Below are 26,308 nucleotides of genomic sequence, written 5' to 3' on the forward strand. Positions count from 1 at the left end.
TGACCCGTGAACATGTCTCAGACTCGATCACAACTCAAACTATATATATTATTGTAGAATCAACCTCAACCCTTTATAGCTAACTCCAGCATTACTGCATATAGAGTGTCTATGGTTATTCCAAATAATATATATAGATGCGTCGATATGATATGTCAAAACCTTGTATACGTGTCCCGATATGTAAAGTGCGTAAAAGTAAATAACAGAAATTAAATGACGATAAATAAAATTGCGAGAATTAAAATTGCGACAAAAAATGCGATAATTAAAAATGTGATCAGTTAGCTAGGAACAGTTAGCGTGGATTCTTAACAAAGTTTCCCATAATTAATTTGTTTGTTTCTAACAAGTTTTATTTTGTCCAATGTTTTATTCATTATGCCACTTGTTGGATTCTGATAGGTCAAAATCCAAACATGATATTGAATGAAAATGGTTATTTTGCGGTGAACGGATACGTATATCGGTGGTTGTAAGTAGGATAGTAAACGACTGTTGAATCAGATTGGACGAATGTACAGTGTAACTTATTAAGGTGAAATCTAAATATTCCTCGGGTATTACCTACCCGTTAAAATATTTTCACCATTAACAGTTTGTACAAAAGAATTGTTAATTACAATCTTTATGAAAATATATACATGTATATATTTTCTTCGAATGTAATTCATGGATTTAATGAGTTAATATGATTAAACTCATTTGGTTTACGTTTAGAACTAGAGTACATAATCTCTAAAACATTAGAGGATACATAACCATCATGTCGAACGAAGATAAATGATGTAGAACGATACGTAGAACAAAGATTATACTCGGGGTACAGAATGAGATGTTGAGGCTTGTGTTGTTGGTGGTACTATGGGTGCCGGTGATGTTGCTGAAGCTGGCAAGTTTTGCACCATATTTTCCAAAGCTATTATTCGAACGCGAAGCTCGTTGACTTCTTCTATTACTCCGGAATGATTGGCGGTTTGAACAAACGGATGAATAAGGTTTAAAATATGAAATATAATATAATCACGACGAGATACTCTGGAGTGAGGGTGAAAATGGTGTTTCGGACTGATTCGCCGGTAAGTGTTTCAGGTTCTTCGCCAGAGGTGAATTCGGTTGGTGAAAAGGATCACCTTCTTCTTGTCTCTAATGATTAAGTAGACTACGAACTCATCAAGTGAATTGGGGATGACCGATTGGTTGATTCGTTCTGGTGACGCTGCTTTCGGAGCTTAGGTGAACATCCATGTCGGAATAGCTGTCGGAATCCGAGGAATTCGAACTGGTTGAGGGATTCATCTCGTACGATCAGATGAAGGATTTTCGATAAGAAATAGATTATAGGATGTAGATTAGTACCCTGCAATACATAATTTACATATGCATATATAATACTAAAATCCCATAAGTTACGGAGGAATCTACGGAAGATGTCAGGCAAAGGTAACAATAACAGATAGGCTAGAATATGAATTTATCTATACACTGTCTATGCAATAGAGGCAATAAGACATGTCTAGACTAAGAATGATAAGCAAGTGATTCTCTAAGAATGATAAGCAGGTAATTTTCGACAAAAAATGATAAGCAAAACTTTTGACATGCAGACACGGTCGAAGTCCAGACTCACTAATGCATCCTAACGACTTATCAGTTAGACACACTAATGCAGAACTGGTTCACTAAGACCACCGCTCTGATACCAACTGAAAGGACCCGTCCTAATCCATCCGGACGAAGTCTTCGACAGTTGGTCCCATTGCGAGTTTCTGACCTCTATATGCCATGTACGACTCCATGTAATATGAGCAAATGCACAGCGGAAGATTTCTTTCATACCTGAGAATAAACATGCTTTAAAGTGTCAACCAAAAGGTTGGTGAGTTCATAAGTTTATCATAAAACAATAAAATTCATCATTTTGATAGACCACAAGATTTAAATCCTGAATGGTACAAATGGGCCGAATCCTATACCCACCTGTAATGCACATGCGATATCTTTTAAATACAGTACACCTTTCTCGTGTACGAAACCATTTTTCATAATCTTAGTAACCGTACACATATCTAGTGCACAAAAACTAATACACATAACCTGTGTATAAAAATCATTCTCTCGATACATAACATTCACATCAATTGGTGGCAATTATCATGTCCACATAATTCAACGGTGGCAATTATCATGTCCACATAATTCAACGGTGGCAATTATCATGTCCACATAATTCAATGATAATCCGCAGAACTTCTGTCTGCATAATAATTCATTCGAGGAATGTTTTGCTTGTGTCTATCTCATCAAACATTTATAAAAGCATTTCATGTATTCGCAGTTCAAAATATATTTCAACAGCATTTAATAAAGCAGTTGTAAAAACAGCGCATGTATTCTCAGTCCCAAAAATGTAAAGAGTAAAAGGGATCAAATGAAACTCACCTAATGTATTTTGTAGTAAAAATACATATGACTATATTGAACAACTGAACAATGCAGGGTTGGCATCGAATTCACGAACCTATATCAGTTATATATATATTAACACATATAATGGTAATCGAACAAGTTTATACATTCTTATTAATTATTATTTATTATGATTTAATAGTGTTATATATATATATATATATATATATATATATATATATATATATATATATATATATATATATATATATATATATATATATATATATATATATATATATATATATATATATATATATTTATTAATGTTTTATCTTTATCTATTATGTATTAAAATTAATACTTTCATACATAATTATATTGATATCTATAATATATGAAAACAAAAATGTTTATTTATTAGGATAATAGTAATACTAATTAATAATAATAATAATAATAGTAATAAAAATGATACATTTAAAATAAAGATACTTTTAATAATAATGATAAAAATGATAACTTTAGTAAATAATACATTTAGTAAAAATGTTAGTTGTTAACAATAATGAATATTTATAATCATAACTATAAAAATAATGATACTAATACTTATATGAATAATAATAATGATAATATTAATAATAATACTTATAATAATATTAATAATAAATATAATAATAAAAAGAGAAAACTACCTTTGAAGAAAAGCATCAAAGAAAAACAATTAGACTATCCCATCTCGGGTTCGAACCCGAGACCTCTCGCTTACCCAACATCTCCCTTAACCATCCCTCCATTCCGTATTTCTTGGATTAGTTCATTAGTTAATTATATAAAACCCCGTATTTTCTGTGATCTTTTGCCTCCTTCTTTGTAAACCCAAATAAATCATGAACGGCCCAACTACATCCACATGGCTCAAATCATAGTTCAATCCAATAACAGATTTTAATAAAACCAGTTGTTTTGATCGATGAATTAAAAGGGTTTTGGTTGTGAATGAATTTATCCTATGGTTGTTTTGGTTCGATCATTAAACAGACATCAACATAATCGTATCATCAGCAATAAATAACGTCTTCATCATCATAATCATCATCGTGATTATCTTATCGTACTCTAACATTATCACTTATTAACATAAAATCATAACCTAATCTTCAACTTCATCGAACATCATCATCATTGTTTCATCATCTTATAATCCATGTATCATCATCATCTTATATTCATCTATCCTACCCGTAAGCATCATCATTCGTTTTAGAAAGTAAATATAGTAGAAATACGAATGGGTTATGATAATCGGAACAGAAACAAAGAATGGCTGTGGCAATTATCATGGTTTCATAACCATCTTTTTAAATTCCCTTTAATGTTGTAATGAAAAAAAAAAATACAGTAGTTGTAGCTGTGATTCGATGATGAGTTCGAAAGGGATAAAAACTAAAGGTGTAGCAAGGGTGTGATCATGATGGTGTTTGGTTCAAAAAGAATACCCGGATACTTTTATTGAAATCGTGTCCCTTGTTTCACGTTTGATACAAATAACAATAAAGTAGATACATGTATCGAATTCCACTAACACTATGTATGGGTCCAAGCTTTGTGAAGAGTAGTTAAATGAAAAGTTTGCAATTTGTCGGCCAATCAATGGAACCAGGATTTGAAACAGAAGAAAAAAATATAGTGGTGGCCCAACAATGACATAATTAAAGTTCGGTCGTCGACATGTAAACCTGCTCCTTTTCTTTGCACTTGATCGAATAATAAAAAGATAGAAGGTTGTTACAGCTATTGCAAACCAGTATCCATCATTCTTCCAGCTCATCATTCCACTTGCCAACACCTCTATAAAAATTTCTGTCGGTTGTATTATTCTTATATTAATACACTAGGTTATTTAGTTTCAATAGAAAGTTACCACAGTTCAATCAATTTATTCAACGAGATAAACACTGCAATAGCAGGTTTGTTCCTGGTTTTCACGATGATTCCAGTTAGTAGGAAACATGAGGTTGTAAAAGGTTATCGAAGCTGTTTTGGTGATTGTTTCATGGTGGTGTTATGGGTTGTATAAAACAGAAACTTGCAGTTTAGCAGCAACTGCTATGGCAGTCGAATAGCAGCTGCTTATTCGATGGTGGTGTCACGAATTCATCAGAAAAGAAGAGAAAAATAATATGAAGAGAAAAAGAATAGAGATAGAAAGATGAAGGTGTCGATTGGTAGTTCATGAAGAAAGTAAAAAGACAACAAGGATGTATTTGGTGGTTCACAGAAGATATCAAGTAAGTAATTCGTATTGGTGTTTGATTGTTAGTTTCTCGAGTAAAGCAAATAGCAAAGGTGGTGGTTGTCATGGTTACATGGTGATTTGTAGTGGTGGTTGTCCAAATAAAGATGTCAAATGGTTTGAGGATGGTGAACGTTTATGATGTTTTAGTATGTTCACATAGAAACAAGATAATGAAAATGGTTTCATGTTTTGAAAGAGAAGAAGCGAAGTAATTGAGTTTATGCATAGTTATATGTATGTATATTAAGTTTGCTAAAACACATTACATCTAATCCTAAATTCACGGACTAGTATTGATTGTTTTGCATCCCAATTTGGTCGACAATCCCATACCTGCTCAGTGTACGAATGAAAATAAAAATACAAAGTGAAAATGACTTTCAACATATTTTGGTTGTTACCTGTGATCAGGATCTGATTTGGTATCATTTATCAGACATGAAACAAATTTGATACAGGGTTGATGTAGATATAAAGCTAAATCGTACGCTTATCCCTTGAATTATATAAGTTATATACTAAATCTTGATAATTAATAATATTCTAGTAATAATAATAATTATATTAAATATTAATAGTAATAATAATTAGTGATCATATTATTAATACCAATAATAATAATATATATTTTCCAATACTAATTATAATAATAATAATTTATAATAATAATAATAATGATAACTTTTAATAATAATAAGTCACGATAACAATAATATTAGTGGAAATGATAACATCATAAATGATATTAATATTAATAATACTAATTATCTTAGTGTTAATAATGATACTAATAATATTTATATATAACAAGTTTCATAGTTATATAATATTACTATCTCTAATATTGATTTTAATATTTAAGGTAATAGCAATAATAAATGTATATTATTACATATTATATATTATATATTGTATAATATTAGATATTATACATTTTAATAATAACATCTAAGATAATGAAGATATAATAAATTACATGTTTCTATTTTTATATAATAATATTAATAACACTGATTTTTGATATTATTACTAATAAAAGGAATAATATTATAACAAATATATTTTTAACCTTTAGTAATATTAAATGATAACATATGTTGAATATTTATACTTTTATAAATAGTTTTTAATAAGAATCATATATAGTTTTTATATCATATCTTTTTATTTTAGTAATACTTAATTATTATTATTTTACGTTTTTATTTCCAATTGGTAAAGTGTATTTTTAAAATATTACATATACACTAATATTTATATTTGTATATTTTTATTTACATTTTTAATTACACACAAATGTTCGTGAATCGTCGGGAATAGTCGGAGTCAAATGCATTTCATAAATATAGTTCACAGTTATCGAGATCCAATTAAATAGACTTTGCTTATCGTGTTGAAATCATAATAAGATTAGGTTTAAATTTAGTCGGAAATTTCCGGGTCGTCACACAGCAGATATACAGCGGAAGCAATATTTAAGTACCTGAGAATAAACATGCTTAAAAAGTCAACACGAGGTTGAGTGAGTTCATAGGTTTATCATAAATCAATAGTTCAGTATAGCATTAGACCACAAGAATTAATTTAAAGTTGACTGATATAAAATCAATCAATAGAATGAAGTGTGTTTATTAATATAATAAATATATTAACAGTGACCGTTATTGTCAGCAAACAAAGTATGTTTACTAATATAACGAATTATATTAGCAGTGACCGTTATAGTATGTTTATTAATATAATGAATATATTAACAGTGACCGTTATAGCATGTTTATTAATATAATGAATATATTAACGGTGACCGTTATAGTATGTTTATTAATATAATGAATATATTAACAGTGACCGTTATTGTCAGCAGACAAAGTATGTTTACTAATATAACGAATTATATTAGCAGTGACCGTTTATTGTTAACAAACAACATGTATATAGTTTTCATTCGAGTACTTGTGTCTAATCATAAAACAGTTATAAAAGTTGCGCATGTATTCTCAGCCCAAAAATATATATATAAAAAGGGAGCTATGAAAACTCACGATACGATACGATAGTTTGTAGTAAATATGTGTATGATGGTACTGAACAAGTGTAGAGTTGTCCTCGGATTCACGAACATATATCAAGTATATATATTAATACATATACTCGTAATCGAATAAGCTTATATATATATAAATTTATTAGTTATGCCATTTTTATATTAATAACATGTTAGTTTCTTATATTTATTTTATATATTCGAAATAGATAAAAATATAAATTTTATTATGTTATATGTATATATATATATATATATATATATATATATATATATATATATATATATATCATTTGTTTGTTAAAATAGTAATTAAAATAATATTAGTAATGATAGTAATAATAATACTCAATAATGATAATAATGTTTATGATTTCATTAATGGTACAAATATTGATATTAATAATAATAATACTTACAACAATAATAATAATGATAACAGTTTTTAATAAAATGAAAAGTTTAATAATAATAATGATAAAAATTATAATTTTTGGTAACAGTACTTGACATAACCATAATCTTAATCATAATAATTAAAGATATCAATAATAATACAATAATAATGATGTTAATAGTAATGATCTTAATAATTTTTGTAATATTTACAATAGTAATAGTAATAATGATATTAGTAGTTTTAAAATAAAATGAAAGGTTTGATAATAATGATAATGAAAATAATAATTTTTTATAATAATAATAATAATCATGATATAAATAATAATAATAATTATAATGATAATGATAATACTAATAATCATAATAATAATACTAATAATACTTTTAATACTAGTAATAATTATAATAACAATAACAATAATTATAATAACATTAGTAATAATAATAAAGATGATAATAATAATAATAATAATAATAATAATAATAATAATAATAATAATAATAATAATAATAATAATAATAATATAGAAATGGGAAAACTACCTTAAAAGACTTTTCTTAAAAAAATGCCCAAGACGGGACTCGAACCCGAGACCTCTTGAAACCCGTCAACACTCTCAAACCACTCTGCCACTTCTGCTTTTCTGATTTATATTAGAATCTATATGTATTTATCTTAAATGTTCTATTCTCTCTATTCTTCTTCTTCTTCGTTTAATCGAATGACCAGGAATCAAAACTCACTTCTATTTTTTTTTTAAGTTTGTTTTAGCTTTGATACATAATTAGGAACGTCTTAATGAAGTCATTGAATTAATTAAAACAGCAAAATATATATATATATATATATATATATATATATATATATATATATATATATATATATATATATATATAAGACTGCAACAGTGGCAGTGACTCACGAAGAACTCATAAATCAAAATCAAATTTTGAGACGTTTTTAGATCACGAATCCTAAATGAAATATGCTCCAAATCCTTCCAGGAAACTCTATCAATCCTCAATTTAACTTAAAACTTCAAAATAAACTCGAATTTCCCCATGAACGAATTGTTTGACTTTTGTTTTACAACTTTGACTTCGAAAATTTGAATTCGATACTAGGAATTGGAACTTAGGATTTTGCAGAAAGTTTCACTAGGTAATTCCTAATAAAAATGCATTATTAGATTTTGAAAAGAGTTTCGAATTCGAGTTTTTGGAAATATGATCAAGAACAGAGGTTTTATTTATTTTTCTGTTTGGTTTTTCTTTGATTTGTAGTAATCTTACAACCAATATATAAATGATAATGATAGTGTTATTCGACTGGTACTCCATCATACAGAATTTGATTGATTTTATAATGATACAGTGGGTGTCGACTTAGACTTACGATCACAGACAAAAAAAAATAATAATGAAAAAGCATATAACAAAAAAAATAAATGGAAAGCAGATATGAATTACGATCCACAAATATATATAAAAATTAAAGCAGAGATCACGATCTATAAAAAAAAATACAGATAATGTCTTGACCTAATTTAGGTATTTGGTTTATGTCTGTTTCTTAATTTAATTAATATTAACAATAAATAAATATTAATAATAATAATAATACTAATAATAATAATTGTATTAATAATAATAATTATAATAATAAAAATACTTTTAATACAACAATAATATAAATAACAAGAATAATGATATTTGTTAATAATTATGTTAATGATAATAATATCATTAATAATAAAGGATATTTTTATAAAAATACTTATTTTAATAATAATAATAATGAATAAATAAATTTAATGTTAATATTAGTAATAATAATTTTATTATTAATTATAATACTGATGATAACAATAATACTAGTAATAATTATGTTAATGATATTGATAATCATATTAATCATAATAATAATAAATGATAAATGGTAATAATAATAATAATTTTGATGATAATAATATTAATAATAATGACAATACTGATAATGATAATTACAAATAATAATAGTTAATGATCATATTGTTAATTAATATAATAAATTAATACTAATGCATTATTATTTATGAATAATTGTTCGTGAATCGTCCGTATTTATCGAGGTATAGTTTAAATATAATCGGAATTTTTCCGGGTTGTTATATGAAGTTTCTTCAAGAGTTAGTTGATCCACTGGTATATTCTCAATGATGTTTTCGTCGACTGGTTCGATTGTTGCTTTGGTTGAGGTTGTTTCAGTTGCCTTCGTGCTCTTGGTGTTTTTGATGGTCTTTGAAACGGGTGGCGCCATTTGTTGGTATGATTTTCCGTATAGCGGCTGTAAGGTACCAGTAAAAGACAATAGCTGCTCAGCGTGTGGCGTATACCGTTGATTGTTGTTTGCCCTCGAGAAATAATCTTTGCAGACCCGGAACACGGATGAGTAATCCGTGGGGTGGCCTCAATCAATCTGAGGATCAATCTGAAATTGATCCGTATAGCGTATTGCTGCTAAGCGACTAATGTATGTTTAGAGTGAGAAAGAACTGTGTGAGAGAGAAAGTGTACTTCTCACTGACTTAGATTCAGATGTGAAATGTGGTGACCCAGGGGGTCTATTTATAAGCGCAAAATGTCCAAAATTTTCGGGATACACATGTCAATTACTGAGTGGTTCTGTTGCACGAAATATCCGGAAGGTCGGTGGCGTGTGCTGACGTGGCTGTGTGCCATTTACGCGCTGAGTTAAAGGGCTTATGCATAGAAGCTGCCTGCAGGCAAGGTTGCAAAATTCGCTATTCGGGGATTAATAGTCGGAACTTTGGAAGGATTAATCGGCAATTCGGAGATTAATCAGATTGTACTGTATACATTTAAATATTAAATTTTAAAAATTATATGTGTGTTTATAGAAAAAAATAATAAATATAAAGATAATTTTTAACATAATTGACTAAATTGTTCATTTTGCTTCAAAACTATAAAATTCTAGTTTAAATTCATGTTAAAATGTTAACTGTTTTTTACTTTGACTGACTTTGATTATCAAATTCGATTTTGATCCATCAATTGACGCTGACCGTTTAATTAAACGGATTTTTGGAAATCAGAACGGATTGCTTCTAAAAATGATTAATCGGAGACTAATCGGCGAGTAATCGAGTTTTTTACAACACTGCCTGCAGGGCTTACGTTTGACGCTGAGCGGCCTGCTATACGTTGGGCGGAGAATACTGAAAACCGCCAAATTTAATTATCTTTTGTATTGTTTGATCCATTTTTCTGTATAAAAATGGTGTTTTTATGTGTGTATCCCTTAGGATACACCATTACAAGGTTTCCTCCCGGGCAGCGATGGGGGCGGGGTTATTATCACTGCATCGAAATAGTCGAAACGGGAGATGATCGCAACGGGTGGTTTAGTTCCCCTCGGGTGATCCCAATCGCTGTTAAAAAAAAAAAAAGAAGTGATCTCACTTGGCTTCAGTGTGATGTACCTTGCATTAAATGCCTCGCGGTAATTATTTCTCGTACTCCAAAAAATCCAGTATTGCACACATTTGTTTCTAAGGTTAAATATATATACTAAAAAAATTGAAAACATTGAGCTTGCGGTTTCTAGTTGTATAATTGTTGTTGATGTTTTAGGCACCTCACAAACCTTATAAGCCCAACAAAGATCTTGTGGCATGCATGGATCCACTATGTGCATCTGTACACTATCCAGAAACACATAGTTGTGAGTCATCAAAGGATCAGTGTGATTATGAAGTTCGGTACGCCAATCATGGATCTTCTCTTGGTCTATTGGTTAAAGACTGGTTCCCTTTGCAATACATTAATGGAAGTGTAGCCAAACTTCGACTTGCATTTGCGTAGCCTCTTTTTGTTCAGTTCTTTTAAGAAAATCATGATATATATTTGGGTAGCCTCTTTTTGTTCATTTCTTTGTAGAAAAGAACTTTCAATATGTGCTAAATAACAATTATTTGAAGGTTTTGAAATGCCACGCATCATGGGAGTAAGAATGAATTGATTTATGTAGTTTAATTAGTTGAGATTACGTGGATAATCTCGGTGAATAGTTTTAACGGACTCAGCTATCCTTCGTTAGGGTGAGGGATGAAATTGGGACTTTAAAAGATGAAAAATGCAGAAAATAAAACACGTGGATGAAACGGGCAAAAAGTGAAAAGCACAGGGACGAAATGAGCAATTTTGTCTATATAATAAAATACACTTCTATAAATAAAATAAAAAATATATTTTCACACCATTTCGTTTGCACAATTTTGATCGAACTTAGTGTTTTGAAAATTTTATTCAATTGTAATCGACAATTTTCTTTTGAATATGTGGATGGCCTTCACCCAAATACCCAAACATTCACGTTCGCTTCGAGAGAATTCAAATTCTTCACCAAACGGAAAACTTTTGTGCGAACTCACTCCTTCAGAAATTCAAATTCATGTTTATTATGATTATTCATCAAAATGTACCGAAACCCGGCTACTTTTGACAACCTTTTTAGAGTAATGTGTAATCTATCATCTATAATAAAATGGTAAATTGTCCAAAAAGGTAATATAAAAGTCAATATTTCCCAATAAAGGATATATCGTTTTTTTCTTTGCTCAAAAGGGGGTTTGATTTGAATTTAGTGCGTAAAAAAGATTCTTGTATGAAAAAAATGCCAATAAAGGTAATGTTCATCTACATGTGCTTCCACATAGACGTCACCTCATCGAATCTGATGAGGTGGTAACACATGTTAGTTAACAGTGGCGATTCTATGATCAAAACTCAATGGGGTCCTGTACAATTTGAGTGGTACTTTGTAACTATTTAATTCCGTAAAAACACTAATTTTAAAAATATATGGGGTCCTACCTATAAATTTAGTGATGTCCTACAAAATTTTAGTAGTAATTTATTAGAAAAAAGAATAATTTAATGGGGTCAAAGGACCCCCTTTGGTAACCCTTGGAGTCGCCACTGTTAGTTAATCATAAAAAGTAAAACGCGATAGATAATTAATAAGAGATCGGACCTTGGTAAGCTAATATAGGTTGCTCCTGATGCAAAGTTGCCAATCCATCCATTCTGTTTGAGCTGCAACCACACAAAAAATATAAGCGTCGCTTAGATAAAATGTCATGCTTTGGTGTGGAATTAATTGAAGGCTAAATTAAAAAGCACAATTAGTTATTGTTACATTTGTTTATGTCAATTCTATTGGTTTTGTATGGCATAAGTAGTAACCATTTGCAAACCTTACATCCAAACACTCGGTAAACTTAAAATGAAAAGGAAAATTACCTTTAAAGGTGGAGCCGAGTAGATATATGATAACAATCATCCACCCAAAGTAACTTAAATTTTCAATAAAAACATACAAAACTAACATCACAGTAGAGGATTATACACTTTTCTCCACAGTAGAGGATTGGACACTTTTCTCCACAGTACGAAGCTCAAGTAACCTTTGAGCCATTAATAAATATGCTTACTTTCAATTTAGCCACATTTATCATGAAATGTTTACTATACCATCTTAATGCCAACTTCTTATCCACTTCAAAGATTAACACTTGCATATCAACAAACAAATACACTTTTGGAGTAATAACTAAATAACCAAAGGAATAAATTTTCTGGTTATATGTGCCAAAGGGTATTATCAAGATGAGTTCATGAATAAATTGGAGTACACTTATAAAATCTATAGTCATTATCACTATCGTAGTTTATCATAATAGCTATATACTTAGTCACATGAATATATGAGGTTAGTTCAATGTTGAACCTAAATTTGCTAAAAGCAGGTAACTAAGCAGGTTATATAGTGAAATAATACGGGAGTTATCCAACTTCTTATAAAGACCAACTTTTTAAATTTAGTAAACTGGAGACATGAATGGACAAACGAAAGGTTATATGTTCTTCAGCAGACACAATTTCAAGGATTGTAGGAGTGTAAAACTGAGCTAGTGAGTTTAAAAACAAATAAGTAGGCCACTCAACACATGTATGTCAACACAATCACGAAGTTAATAAACTACATAGTATATATGTAGCATTTTACGCATACGTGGTGTTCAATGTAGATACACCTACATCTCAATATGACCAAATATCACCAAATTCAAATTCATTATGTACAAATACATTAAATTTACATAACTTCGATATTTACTTTCATAAATCTGAAAATCACTATGATATATAAACTCTATACTCGTATAAAGCATAATAATTATCTGTAAACCGTGGAATAAAGTGATAAAGTTCAATGTAGTTCGGTTTTGACACAATAACCAACCCACCCATTTTGTCACATCTAGTTACCATGAATCAACATCAAATTAAACATTTGTATCTAACACTTGTAATCAATATCACATCAGACCTTTGTAACACTTGTAATAAATTTAATTGAATTCTACATAAAATTAGAAGATGACGTAACCTGATGATCGATATAAGCATCAATTTATATGAATTAATTTATTCAATATATCAAATTGGAAGATGACGTACCTGATGACCGATTACGGGACAACTTTCAGAAACTGGATTCGATTATGTAATAATTTTTAGGGCATAACTGTTGAAAGAAGAATAATACCAAAAAGGTTTTCAAAATACGGAATTTGGTTTTGATCGTAACATCTGATCTGATTGCAATTATGGGTAATTTAGGTAGTTAAAGATTGAAAATTGATTTATTGGTTCATAAAGGTAGGTGATGAATATGAACCATTGGATAGGGTATCTTCATGTCCTTTTTTTTTTTTTTTTTTTTTTTTTTTTTTTTTTTTTTTTTTTTTGAAGATTTTAGCTACGCTTTTGTCTCATAAGTTTATAGTTATGTCTCTAAAAAGTTAAACTTATATTATAATTATGGGTAAAATAGATAATTAGGTGTACATGAATTAAAAAGTGGTGTGTGAGAATCACACTCTTTTATTTTAGGAGTTAATAATTTAGGTTTATAAATATTTATTTGCTAATAAGTGTTATCCTTCTTTATTGTATAAATAGAATAAAGATATAAAGGTATAGTTATGTATTTTATCTTTGTTAAGCTTTTAAATAATCGTAAAAAAAATACGTTTAATAATTTATTTTTTAATGAGGTATCAAATTATGTCTCAATATTATGTTGATGGAGTTTATACAAACTATAAGCTCGATAAATCTAGCGTGTGCTTTTTGTCTTTTAATTAAATAGTTATGTCATTAAATAATAAATCATTCAGTATTCATTGTTTTTGTATTAAACATTTGAATAACAAATGAGGTTGAACCATTTAACACATTTAGAGTATAATTACTCTCTCAACAATTTAACACATTTTTTTTTTTTTTTTTTTTGACAAAAACCAAGAAAGCTTGTACAAAAATCATTTAGGCTAGCCATCAAATTATTGACTTCACCTATTACAAAACACGCCATCTTAAGATCCATTATAAAATTGGACTACATGCTAGAAGTAAATTGCACAAAATACATTAAATTGAAACAAATACTAAGTAGTACGCTACTATTGTTGACGAAAAGACATTTTGCTACAGTAAAATCCACAGATTTCCTTTACTCTTCACCTTAAATTATGTCGATAACATTTAGTATTAAATAATAAAATAATAATAATAATCGTAAGAAGATTTGTGATGGCCATTACACCGCTGCAGCTCGTGTTCTTTCTTCATCAGGCGTTTCTCCTTATAATGACGCTACACTGGCGGACTTGCTGTCTAAGCACCCTTCTTCTATCGCTCCATCCTTGCCTGATATGACGGTTGATCACCTTCACCTCGTTACGACTTCTGCTGTTGTTTTAGGCCAGATTAAAAGTTTTCCTCGGGGCACTTCATGTGGTAGGGATGGTTTACGTGCACAACACCTTATGGATTGCTTGAGTGGTGCTGCTGTGGCAGTCTCGGATGAGTTGGTTGGCTCTATTACCGGAGTCGTTAATCTCTTTCTAGCTGGAAGGTGCCCTATGGAATTAGGAGAGTATATTGCTAGTGCTCCCCTCACACCGCTTGTCAAGCCCGGCGGTGGTCTTCGTCCTATAGCTGTGGGTACTGTTTGGCGACGTCTTGTTTCGAAGGTTGGCGCTGCTATGGTTGGCCAGTCTTTGGGAAGTTACTTCGATGGTCTTCAGTTTGGTGTTGGTGTTTCTTCAGGTGGTGAGGCTATTCTTCATGCTGTGAATCGGCTGATTGAGGATCGTGGCTCTGATGTTGGCCTCTCTATGTTATTAGTTGATTTTCAAAATGCCTTCAATCTAGTTGATCGTACGGTCATGTTACGTGAAGTTCGCCGCCTTTGTCCGAGCATTTCTCGGTGGGTTGAATTTTGCTACTCTAATCCAGCCAGATTGTATTATGGGAACCACACATTATGGTCCTCTCAGGGGGTGCAACAGGGTGATCCCCTTGGTCCGCTGCTTTTTGCTTTGGTCCTACAACCCTTGGTTTCTAAAATCAGAGATAATTTTGAGGTTTGTCTTCAGGCGTGGTATTTGGATGATGGTACTATTATTGGGGACACTTTGGTGGTGGGGAAGGTTTTGCATTTGATTATGGAGGATGGGCCTCGTTTTGGGCTGCATCTCAACGTTTAAAAAACAGAAATTTTCTGGCCTACGGAGGACCCTCGCAGCAGGCAAGTAGGTGTCTTTCCTCCTAATATTGCTCGGCCTTTAAATGGTGTTAAGTTGCTTGGGGCCCCCGCAAGTTCCGATCCTGATTTTAGTAGTGAACTGGTGATGCAAAGGGTGACCAAGTCCATTGCGCTTATGGATAAGGTTGCTAAGCTTGATGATCCTCAGTGTGAGTTGTTGTTGCTTAGGGCATGTACGGGAGTTTCTAAACTCTACTTTTCCTTGCGTACTTGTCCTCCTAGTATATTTGAGGCGGCTCAACGCGCTTTCGATGGAGCTCTTCGATCTTCCTTGGAGCGTATTGTTACTGCTTCAGGGCCTGGGTTTGGTGATTGGCAGTGGCGGCTTGCCACCTTCCCATTTGCATTTGGAGGGCTTGGTGTTTATTCTGCGGGAGATGTTCGTCATTATGCTTTTCTGGCTTCTCGATTACAGTCTGCTGGATTGCAGACCAAGCTCCTACGTCATGCGGGTATTGTTGGTCTTGGTCGTGCTTTTGAAGATGCATTGGGTCTGTTTAATAAAACGGTTGGGTTTGATATTTTAGGTAATCCGAGTGAGGTCGCTGCCCCAATACTCATGAAGAAATTGGCAGATGTTTATTTCACAAAGGTTACCGCTTCTGCAGAATCCACTTTTTCGTTATCTCCCCGACAATTGGCCTTATGGAAATCACAGCAGAGTGATCACACCTCTGCTTGGCTAAGGGCAGTCCCTATTTTGGGGTTGGGTCAGACGATGAACGCAAAGACTTACCGATGTGTGTTGTGCTACCGGTTAGGTGTTCCATTGTTCTCTATCTCGACGGCATGCTCTGCCTGTTCAAGGGTTTTTACTGGGGATATTTTCGGGGATCACGCGGTGTCTTGTGCTGGTATGGTGGGTATTAAGCATCGACATAATATTGTCCGGGATTCCCTTGTTGATGTTTGTTATCGATCTGGGATTTCAGCAAGAAAGGAGGTTGACATTGGGTTGTCTGGAGGGAACGACAGGGCCCTCAGACCTGCAGATGTGTTACTTTATTCCTGGGATTGTGGTCGCGATGTTTGTGTTGACTTGACAGGGTCTTCTCCTTTGACACAGTCTGGGCTTTCTGACTTTGTCCCTGGACGTGCTGTGATTAATGCGGCTCGTCGGAAGCGGGTCAAGTACGAATCTAGTTGTCTGGCGATTGGTTATGGTTTCATTCCTTTCTCATTTTCTTCTCTTGGGGAATTAGAGAAGGAGGCTGTTTCTTTGCTAAAGCGGGTTCAGAAGAGTTCGATGGCGCAAGATATTGGTGCCGGTGCTGCTGCTCATATTTTTACTAGGATAGGTTTTGCTATTGCTAGAGGTGTGGGGGCCCAGATTGTCTCTAGGCTTCCCACTAATTTTTTGTAAGTTTTAAAACTTTTAAGTTTATAATAATAATAATAATAACAATAATAATAATAATAATAATAATAAAATAATAATAATGATAATAATAATAATAATAATAATTATTATTATTATTATTATTATTATTATTATTATTATTATATTCCTTTATTTATTCACAAAACTAATACATCGGCAATCGAGTTGATCAATGAAGACACCTCCGGAGTTCAAATTCTGTGTATGTCAAATCGTTCACGCATAATGCGCACTTCAGTTTCCTCGACAATCCACTACGTTAATCATACATCATTTATATCGTTCATCGTTCATTTATGATAATTGTTATTGTTATAATATATTATTATCGTCATTACCTAAATTCAATTACTCCGTAAAAGTTTTTACTCATTCAACCCGTCCAGAGACACACAAATTTAATAAACTTTTTTATCAAAACTCAAAACCCCCAAAATAGATCTGCTTGCTAAAATCTTGTCTTCATTTTCCCCATTTAATAAAATCAAATCGTAATCGTAATTTTATCAACTAACCAGAAACACCATACATAGTACATACATACCTCCCCTTTTCAAATTAGGGTTTTTAAATGCTCATAAAATTTCCCCATTTCTCATGCCGTAAGGGTTTTTCCGAAACCCTAGATTACAAATTTGCTCAAACATGGGCGCATTGACGATTAATCGCAACAAACGTGACTCTGAATTTCAGTCATCATCATCATCATCATCATCGTATTACTACGGCTATGATCATCTACACTTTCCAAAAAAGCTCAAATCATCAAACTCTAAGGAATCAAAAAGAAAATCAAGTTCAATTTCAAGGCTCAGTTTATATCCCGAAAAGGTGACTCCTATTACTAGACCAATTCACGCTCCTATTACAGTTGTTACAACATTTACTTCAAATCATAAACAGTTAGAAGCTAGTTCTAGTTTTATTCCAAAAAATAAGGATAATTCAGGTGATAGAATGGGGAATTTTTTGTATTCGAAATATATTTGTGCTAAGGATGCCGCGTTGAGAACGTTACGGCATGTTGTTTTCGATATGGAAGATGAGGTAGTTGAGGTTGTTAACAATAACGATAACGATGGTTCGGGTGATTCAGGTGTTGAGGAAGTTGGTACTGTAAAATGTGAGAAAGATGATGTTTTTAATAAGTCGGGGGAGGTGCGGACGATTGCAGCGAAATATAGGGAATTAGATGAGAAGAGTGAACAAAGATTAGGGTTTCAGGCGTCTACTTCTTCGAGATTGGTTTCAGATTTCAAGGATGGGAGGACTTTTGAAAACTTGTCGTTGAATAGGAGAAGAGACGTAGGTGAAGGCTTGTATTATCAAAAGTTGCAAAGTGAATCGGCTAAAAAGCGTGACCCAGAGTTAAGGAGATTGGATTTTGATATCAAACTATATGAAGAAAAAAGAGCTTCATTGGCTAAATCGCGCCCTGCAAAGAAAGAAGAGGTGAAGTGTTTTATGTGTGGTATTTATGTTTATCAGAAAGTTGAATCTTTATTAGTGATTGGTGTCTCACTTTAAGTATATATGTTTTTCAGGATGTATTGATTGAGCCTTTCCGTCCGCTTACTGACGATGATGTTGAAATGGTTGATAATGCATTCTCTAATTCTAGTCGGTATGAGCTTATGGATACATTTATTTGTCTCTATGTATGTGTATGTATATGTGTATATGCTTAGTACACCCATTACCCATATTTGGATGTATTCTGAATGTGGCTTTTGTATCTAATTTGGTATAAATGATGCTTGAAATTTGTAGAAGGAAGGTCTTGGTCACTCATGAGAATTCAAATATTACAATTACCGGAGAAATGTTACGTTGTTTAAGACCTAAAGCATGGTTAAATGATGAGGTAATAATAATATTTCATGTGATATTTGGATGTAACATAACTTGCTAAGCAATATCCCGTAGTGTTTAATTTTTCCTGTTATAGGTTATTAACGTTTACCTTGAGTTGCTGAAAGAGAGGGAAAAGAAGGAGCCTCAAAAGTTTCTGAAATGTCATTTCTTTAACACGTTTTTCTACAAGAAGGTTAGTTAAATTCATCACTCACCATCTTGTTTATTTATCTACGTAAGCATTCTCATAATTTGGCCCTGATAATAGAAGTTGAAGAATTTATTGTGAAATATTTCAGTCCGCTAGGTTCACTTTGGTGGGCAGAGAGAAAAGAAAGTGACTGGTTAATTAATGTCCGTGCTAAGTGTCTCTAAAATTATAAGTTAATAATAGATATGAATGATCCTCCTTTTTTATGCAATTTATATATTATTTACAAGAACTAGCAATGATAGAAATCTTTAACAACAGAGGTCTAAAATTTGGTTGGCACGGTTTTAAAACGGATTGATATGTATGTAGGTTTGATATCATATTTTTCTTCTATAATATGGAGTATATAAATTGGTTTCTATCATAATGTAGTTAATATAGAATAATTAATGCCTGCATCCAATAGACCCTTTTTATATATCACTTCTTAATGAATGACTTTGCGCTACAAAATATATCCGTTAAGACATTAGCCAGCATTAAATTGTCAGTATCTTGCTGAAGAGTTAAGCAGTGAAGTTGAACACTATTTGAAACGAAGCCATCAATGCATACATCAGTTATTGGTAACTCAATGGCTTTTGTTCTTGAAAGAACGGGCATTTTAAAGTACAATTTAAACAAGTTTAAATTTAAGTACAGAGTTTACTGATTAGAAATAACTTGGTTTATTTGTCTTTTGCCTGTGTGGGATGTATCATAACCGTCACAACTTCTCTCTTCCACATCTGCGCCACATCAGCACAAAAAACTTTAACATTCCTTTCACTAAACACTCCCTATCTTTCATCAAATAATACCCACAAATATATCAATAAAATATAAAAAGTACAATATATACAACACAAGTTACAAACAAATAAATAGTGGGTCCCATCTTATTTCGTTAAACACCGTGGAGCAAGTAACCGACGAGGGGAATGGTGAGCTACTCCCTACCTTTAGTAATAGGTTGACACACGTTAACGGAAGTTTTCACGATACATTGGGAATGGCCTCAGGTTTAAACTTCATTGTTAGGCTGTGTACAATCCCGGGTAACTTGATCACGGAAAACCTCATCAGTTTACCTGTGTGGATGTATCTTTTTAAATAAATATCGTTTTTGATCTAATCTTCTTGAATAGTAAGTACATTAATCACATTTTAATGAAATATTACACTATATAAATTGAAGATTCTTACATTCAGAAACTGTTAAATTTTATAATTTAAGGCTTGATTTTCTCTCTATTAAAGTACATAGTTGGTATTCCCCTCTCCGTAATTTAATGGAGTGCTTATCGTCAATTGGAATCTTATACAACAACAACAACAACAACAATACCCAATTCCACTAGAGTGGAGTATGGGGGAGGTTAGATGTAGACGGTCCTTTCCTCTACCCTAAAGTAAAAGGGAAGTCATTCCTCCACCCACGGATACCTATCGTCAATTGGAATCTTATCTTTGCCATTTTTCACTCAATTAGTGTAAATAATTTAATATTCTACACCGTTAGGCGATAAATGAATTTTTGGTTACAAGGATAAAAGATAAGATGTGGAAGTGTAAAAAATAGGTATTTCATGTGATTATAGTATTCAATTTAGCGTACATAGTTATTTACATATTTAGAGTTCCAAACGCGGTAACATTTGTTGGAATATCTGCATCTTACATAAATCAAATTTTATCCCTAGTCTACTGGTTTTGGGGTGATAAATGATGTACCATCTTCAATTTTTTTTCCTTCTTTTTTTCTTTTTTAATCTCTAATGGTTATTACATTTTCTGTTTTGTTCTACGTAGTTGATAAGTGGAAAGGCTGGCTATGATTACAAGTCAGTTAGAAGATGGACTACCCAGAAAAAGTTGGGATACAGTCTCCTCGAGTGTGACAAAGTAAAGTTTCTAACTTTCATTATCTTCTCCTAATAATACCAATAATTCATATTCTTAATCAAAATTTCAGTATTTTAACAATAGCTGTTGAATAGATATTTGTCCCTGTTCACAAAGAAATACATTGGTGCTTGGCTGTTATCAACAAAAAGGAAGAAAAGTTCCAGTATCTTGACTCCCTTGGAGGCATTGATAAACAAGTAATGCGGGTTTTGGTATGTGTAACTTTTATGACCTTTCTTTACATGCCAATCGTCGAGTCAACCGGGAGTTAATGTGACTATCATATTTTATGACTCCTGTTTTTCAGGCTAAGTACATTGTGGATGAAGTGAAAGATAAGAATGGGGAAGACATTGATGTTAGCTATTGGAAGCAAGAATATGTCAGGGACTTGCCTAATCAGGAAAACGGGTGCGTATGGTTTAAAGCTTTTTTGAAAGTTTTAATGGTGGCATATTGATGCTATCGAGTCTTTTTTTTTTTCCTTTGCTGCTGAAAAAATAAATAGAAAGACCGGTTTTTGTGAAGTGAATGTGCCACCTTTTGACTTTTTTACTTTGAGGCAGACGTGTAATGCTGTTAGTCTATTGTTATGTGAATCTCTGCTGATCACAATATGGTTTTTTGCCAGGTTTGATTGTGGTGTGTTTATGATCAAATACGCAGATTTCTATAGCAGGGGCATTGGCCTCTGCTTTAATCAGGTGCGTTACATGACAGTTTAGCTCATTTTCCCCCGTAATCTAGATGTATAAGTTTCTTTTAAACGGGGTCTTCTATAATCACAAATACCGACTAGGGCATTCACGTATAATGACTTGACTCATTGACTGATGATCTTCAGATGATTTGAATGTCTAATTATTTGCTGTGATCATGCCTTTGTTGTAGGAACACATGCCGTATTTCAGGTTAAGGACTGCCAAGGAGTTACTGAGATTGAAAGCCGATTGAATATGTGTCATGATGTGATGTAAACATTTGTTGTACTTGTACAGAGTCTCTAATAGGCAAAGGATCGGGTGACATATTTCGCTGCTTTTTACCGATCAGCTTTGTAGCAGTAGGCCCAGAACACAGAGAGGTTAAGCCATTGGTTGATATAACATGTATCTTGTTCTATCCTTGTGGTTTAACCCTAATTGTAGCCATAATGTTTAGTTTGTGCTTTGTTTTTCTAGGAAATACGGATTGGTTTGATCATGGAAACCTTTTTGCAAATGTTGTAGTCTCTTTTACAGCCATTTTTACGTTTCAATAGAATTTCATATGGCTTATATGGATTTTATCTTGTAATTGTTCATATGATGTCTATATGTAGTCATACGTTGGATCATTTCGACAGTCATTCAAAAACTTGGTTAATATGATGTCTACATGTAGTCATACGTTGGATCATTTCAAATTGCTTTACTTGATACTTGGCACATCTTTATACATCTGCAAAACTCAATGTTATCATCTTACCATTACCTTCGCAATTAAAGACCTGCGTCCTACAAGTTAGGAAGCAACATATTGATATACAAGACGAATACATAGCATTGGTGTATTGCAATAATATCCTCCTCAAATCAATTCCATAACACTTATTCAACAAGTACATTGAACTTTTTATTCATATAACCCTTTAATAATGTAATTTTACCCAATTTATATCGTTCATTCAAAATGATCATCAAAACATCTTATTTTCATTAAGAGCCAAGTTTATTCAGAGACTTTGAATCATTATTATGAACCATTTAACGCTAAATCATTCGGTGTTATCAAACGCAGACGTATAATACGGTGCAGACTTCCCTGTCCAAACTCACAAAAGCATTACATGGCCTCCTATGAACTCATCATGAAGATACATATTCATAATACACCTGTTGTATCCAAAACATACTTCAAAACAATGTTTCACTAGTATAAGAAACCAAGTAATCGCCTTCTAAAAGTGAGCATTAAAAACCCTAGAAAAGTAAAATTTTAAAACAAAAGAACCACAACATCATAAAGTATAATAACAAAGAGAATATTTAAATTACTGTGCAGATGTAAATTATTATTATTATGGGTATACATTTAAATGTCTAAATCATAAAAATGATAAGCAAGCCCATAAGCAACATGATACCTGAAAGCCAAGAGTGATAAACAGATTAACACCATAGCATTCAACAACTATTGGTTTTAAAGCGATTTATTCCACATCCTGACTGTAGAAAATCCAACATTAATACGAGCCCTGTCTATGCTAACCATAACGTCGCCTGAAGTACCTGCCATGTCGACGCGCGATGTGGGGAACATAATTACGTATACGCCCTTCAATCACATCAAGTTCATATTCATCATCATCATCATCATAAATTGAAAACCCATCACCGGTGTCATTCAACGAACCTACACCAAAAAGAGTGTCCAGATCCATCTCTCGGTCTCTAGAATAACCTCGAAAATTTCGTTCTACTACATAATCCCCCATTATAACTGACCCAGGCATTGTTGAGTTAATCGTACTCATCACATCGTTTAATTCTAGATCGTTTTCAAGCTTCTTCCATTTCTCCGCAAGTGACGGGTCAACTTCCCGAGGACGAGCCAACGGGTGACTCTCCCGCACATGTTTCCTTAAATTTTTATACGACCCAACAAACGGGCAATTGTCTTGCATGCAACTCCTCTTTTTAGAATTAAGAAATTTGCGGGCCCGCTTTACAACGGTCCATCCTTTTACCTGACCACGACAAAGTGGGCATAAAAGCTCATCTGAGCCCAAACTAAAAACTGGATCATCAACCGAGCCGGTTCGTTCTCGTGCATTTTCAGATGGGGTTGATTTGGAGTAGGCTTTTTTGTATTGGTCTAAACAATTGGAATATCGATGACTGGTTGCGCACATGTATGGGCGGCAACCTTTGTGATGTGATGAACAAAGTAGAAGAACTGCGTTGTGAGGGTACTCTATACAAACAGAACATTTTGCATCTTGATATTCCTTTTTCTCCAATGCGTTTTTTTGTTTCTTGTGATGAGAATCTTTCAAAATCTTCGAACGAAATGATCCTAATATATATGGATTTGTCCTATGATGCCTCGATCCAGATCTTTGTTGATGCTTTCGCACTTTAGTCATTGCAAGCCAAGCCTAGTAAACATTATACCATGATACTGAGTCATGGCGTGCTGAGTAGATGCATACAAAACAAATGTGGGGTGCTTATGTATTTATAATTTTTTTTTATCTTTTTTCATCCAACTTCCAGTTATATTTTGACACATCACCTCATCACGTCACCCGCCAGTGGCGGTTCTTTGTGTATCCCAAAGGTGGTGTCCGCCCACCCTGGATTTTACGGAACAAAAATTTTTACACTAAAAAAAAAATAACTAAAAAATAAGGTTTTTTTTAGTGTTCGTCCCTGCTGACTATGAAAGATTTAAAAAAATTTTACACCAGCCCCACCTGTATCCGAGTTCAAGTTCCGCCGCTGTCACCCACTACTCACCTTTATCCCATCACATTTGTCACGCTACCCCCACCCCACCCCTCATAAAGCCAAAAAACCCGCCACCACTACAAGTGGTCTAAAGGTTGTATATACTAGAATAATACACTAAAAGCTATCTGAAATATAGCGTTAAAAATGTAGTTATCTAAGTCCAAGGGTGAGTCATGGTGCAAATTCAAATGAGTTTGGCGTTATAAAACGAACTGTTTCTATTTGGCTAGTCTAGTTCACTTCCTACTTTTCAATTTCTGAATCAAAATATGCACATTGATATATTTATAAGCAATAAGTTAGTAGCTATACTTCTTGATTTCAATTACTGATTGTTGAATTCAGACCATATTTCTTTATATAGTAAAAACAAATTATAACTAGAGTGATAATGAAAACATGAAACTACTGCATTCTCATTCAAAAATATAACATGTCAAACAAATTTTTAAAAAGTAATCATACCCATTCCCGTTCATCTTTCTAATCCCAAACGTTACTCAATTCTATAAAGTCTTTCTCTTCAAGAAAAAAGTAACATCTCAATGTCCATTTCATTTCGAAATGTTTTATGTTCTTAAATGCCTTCAATCAACAGCATTTACTTCATGAATCTCTAAAATCCATTTCAATTTTAATTTGTAGAGCAAATGTTATATTCTACAATCTTAAGTTGAGCAAATGTGGTGTGTTTATATTGAGGGACTAACTGCGTCAAAAATTAATGTTGGTGACATGTTACCTGATGTATAAGTCATGGCTTGCATACAATAGTACATATTTAAAAGTTGAATGCATACAATAGGATTTTTGAAAGTTGGATGCATACAAGAATTTGGTGAATTTCAATGCATTTTCAAACAATTTACCCTTTTAACTAGCCACCCTAACAAGTGATAAACAAATTGTCCTCACTGTATGATTCACTCATTTTGTTATTTATCATATATCATATGATTCGTATCATATATCATCTGCATCCATTTTTTGGAATATTATTATTTGTTTGCTCTATAACCTCTAATTGTGATTCCACCGTTATCATGGATACATTATAAACACAATATTTATTTATTAAATTTAGCCTTCACATAACAACATGTACAGTATACAATATTGAAAACAAAAGTATCACATACATGATCATATAAAGCACATATTTTAACGCTAATTACCAACGAAAGTATACAATTGAAAGAAAAACAATTTTGTTACAAATTAGGGTTTCACATTAAATGAAAACCGGAAGTCTCTGTATTATCTAACCGTTATGATGATTACTAAATTATTCCGGGAAAAAGAACATTACCGAAACTAAATTGATTCCGTTAACGAGAACGATCGCCGCTGTAGACGGTGGAAGAAGACGGAATAAACTGCCGCACTCAGTCGCGTATGAATTACGCCGTTGGACCTTGGCAATATTTTTAATAGAAAAGATGGAGAAACTTTGAAGTTTTATTCATTTTTTAGTCACAATTGTTTTTTTCTTAAAAAAAAAAAGCAAAAACAAAAATTAAATTTTTTTTTTTTTTTTGAAGATCTATAGAACTATAAGTAGTTCAAACTCAAAGTCATAATTTATAAGACCCTATGATTTGTTTGATTAACCAATTGATCTAGGTTGTAAACAGTCCA

At 32.2% G+C, this 26,308-nt stretch overlaps 2 protein-coding genes and 1 long non-coding RNA gene across 3 annotated transcripts; 1 reads left to right on the forward strand and 2 right to left on the reverse strand.

The window, feature by feature from the left end:
- Positions 1 to 11,349: 11,349 nt before the first annotated feature.
- On the reverse strand, positions 11,350 to 13,870 carry LOC139850459 (uncharacterized). Its single transcript, XR_011760044.1, has 3 exons — positions 13,686 to 13,870; positions 12,196 to 12,257; positions 11,350 to 11,595 (listed from the first exon to the last, which is right to left on the reverse strand). It is a non-coding gene; the product is annotated as an uncharacterized lncRNA (long non-coding RNA).
- Positions 13,871 to 17,665: 3,795 nt separating this feature from the next.
- On the forward strand, positions 17,666 to 22,558 carry LOC139847105 (ubiquitin-like-specific protease ESD4). Its single transcript, XM_071836714.1, has 9 exons — positions 17,666 to 18,673; positions 18,766 to 18,845; positions 18,992 to 19,085; positions 19,170 to 19,268; positions 21,081 to 21,173; positions 21,269 to 21,388; positions 21,484 to 21,587; positions 21,808 to 21,880; positions 22,068 to 22,558. Exons 1-9 carry the CDS (start codon positions 17,867 to 17,869, stop codon positions 22,128 to 22,130), a joined length of 1,533 nt encoding a protein of 510 aa, XP_071692815.1. The 5' UTR covers positions 17,666 to 17,866; the 3' UTR covers positions 22,131 to 22,558.
- Positions 22,559 to 23,202: 644 nt separating this feature from the next.
- On the reverse strand, positions 23,203 to 26,085 carry LOC139848287 (uncharacterized). Its single transcript, XM_071838024.1, has 2 exons — positions 25,980 to 26,085; positions 23,203 to 24,315 (listed from the first exon to the last, which is right to left on the reverse strand). The coding sequence occupies exon 2, from the start codon at positions 24,301 to 24,303 to the stop codon at positions 23,422 to 23,424; it is 882 nt and encodes a 293-aa protein (XP_071694125.1). The 5' UTR covers positions 24,304 to 24,315; positions 25,980 to 26,085; the 3' UTR covers positions 23,203 to 23,421.
- Positions 26,086 to 26,308: the final 223 nt, after the last annotated feature.

The sequence above is a fragment of the Rutidosis leptorrhynchoides genome, chromosome 5, assembly GCF_046630445.1.
Source record: "Rutidosis leptorrhynchoides isolate AG116_Rl617_1_P2 chromosome 5, CSIRO_AGI_Rlap_v1, whole genome shotgun sequence".
NCBI lineage: Eukaryota > Viridiplantae > Streptophyta > Magnoliopsida > Asterales > Asteraceae > Rutidosis > Rutidosis leptorrhynchoides.

Coding starts and splice junctions, on each gene's coding strand:
- LOC139848287 (XM_071838024.1), bottom strand. CDS start 24,303: ATGACTAAAGTGCGAAAGCATCAACAAAGATCTGGATCGAGGCATCAT.
- LOC139847105 (XM_071836714.1), top strand. CDS start 17,867: ATGGGCGCATTGACGATTAATCGCAACAAACGTGACTCTGAATTTCAG. Junction 21,174..21,268: donor GTCTCCTCGAGTGTGACAAA/GTAAAGTTTCTA, acceptor GCTGTTGAATAG/ATATTTGTCCCTGTTCACAA. Junction 21,389..21,483: donor AACAAGTAATGCGGGTTTTG/GTATGTGTAACT, acceptor CCTGTTTTTCAG/GCTAAGTACATTGTGGATGA.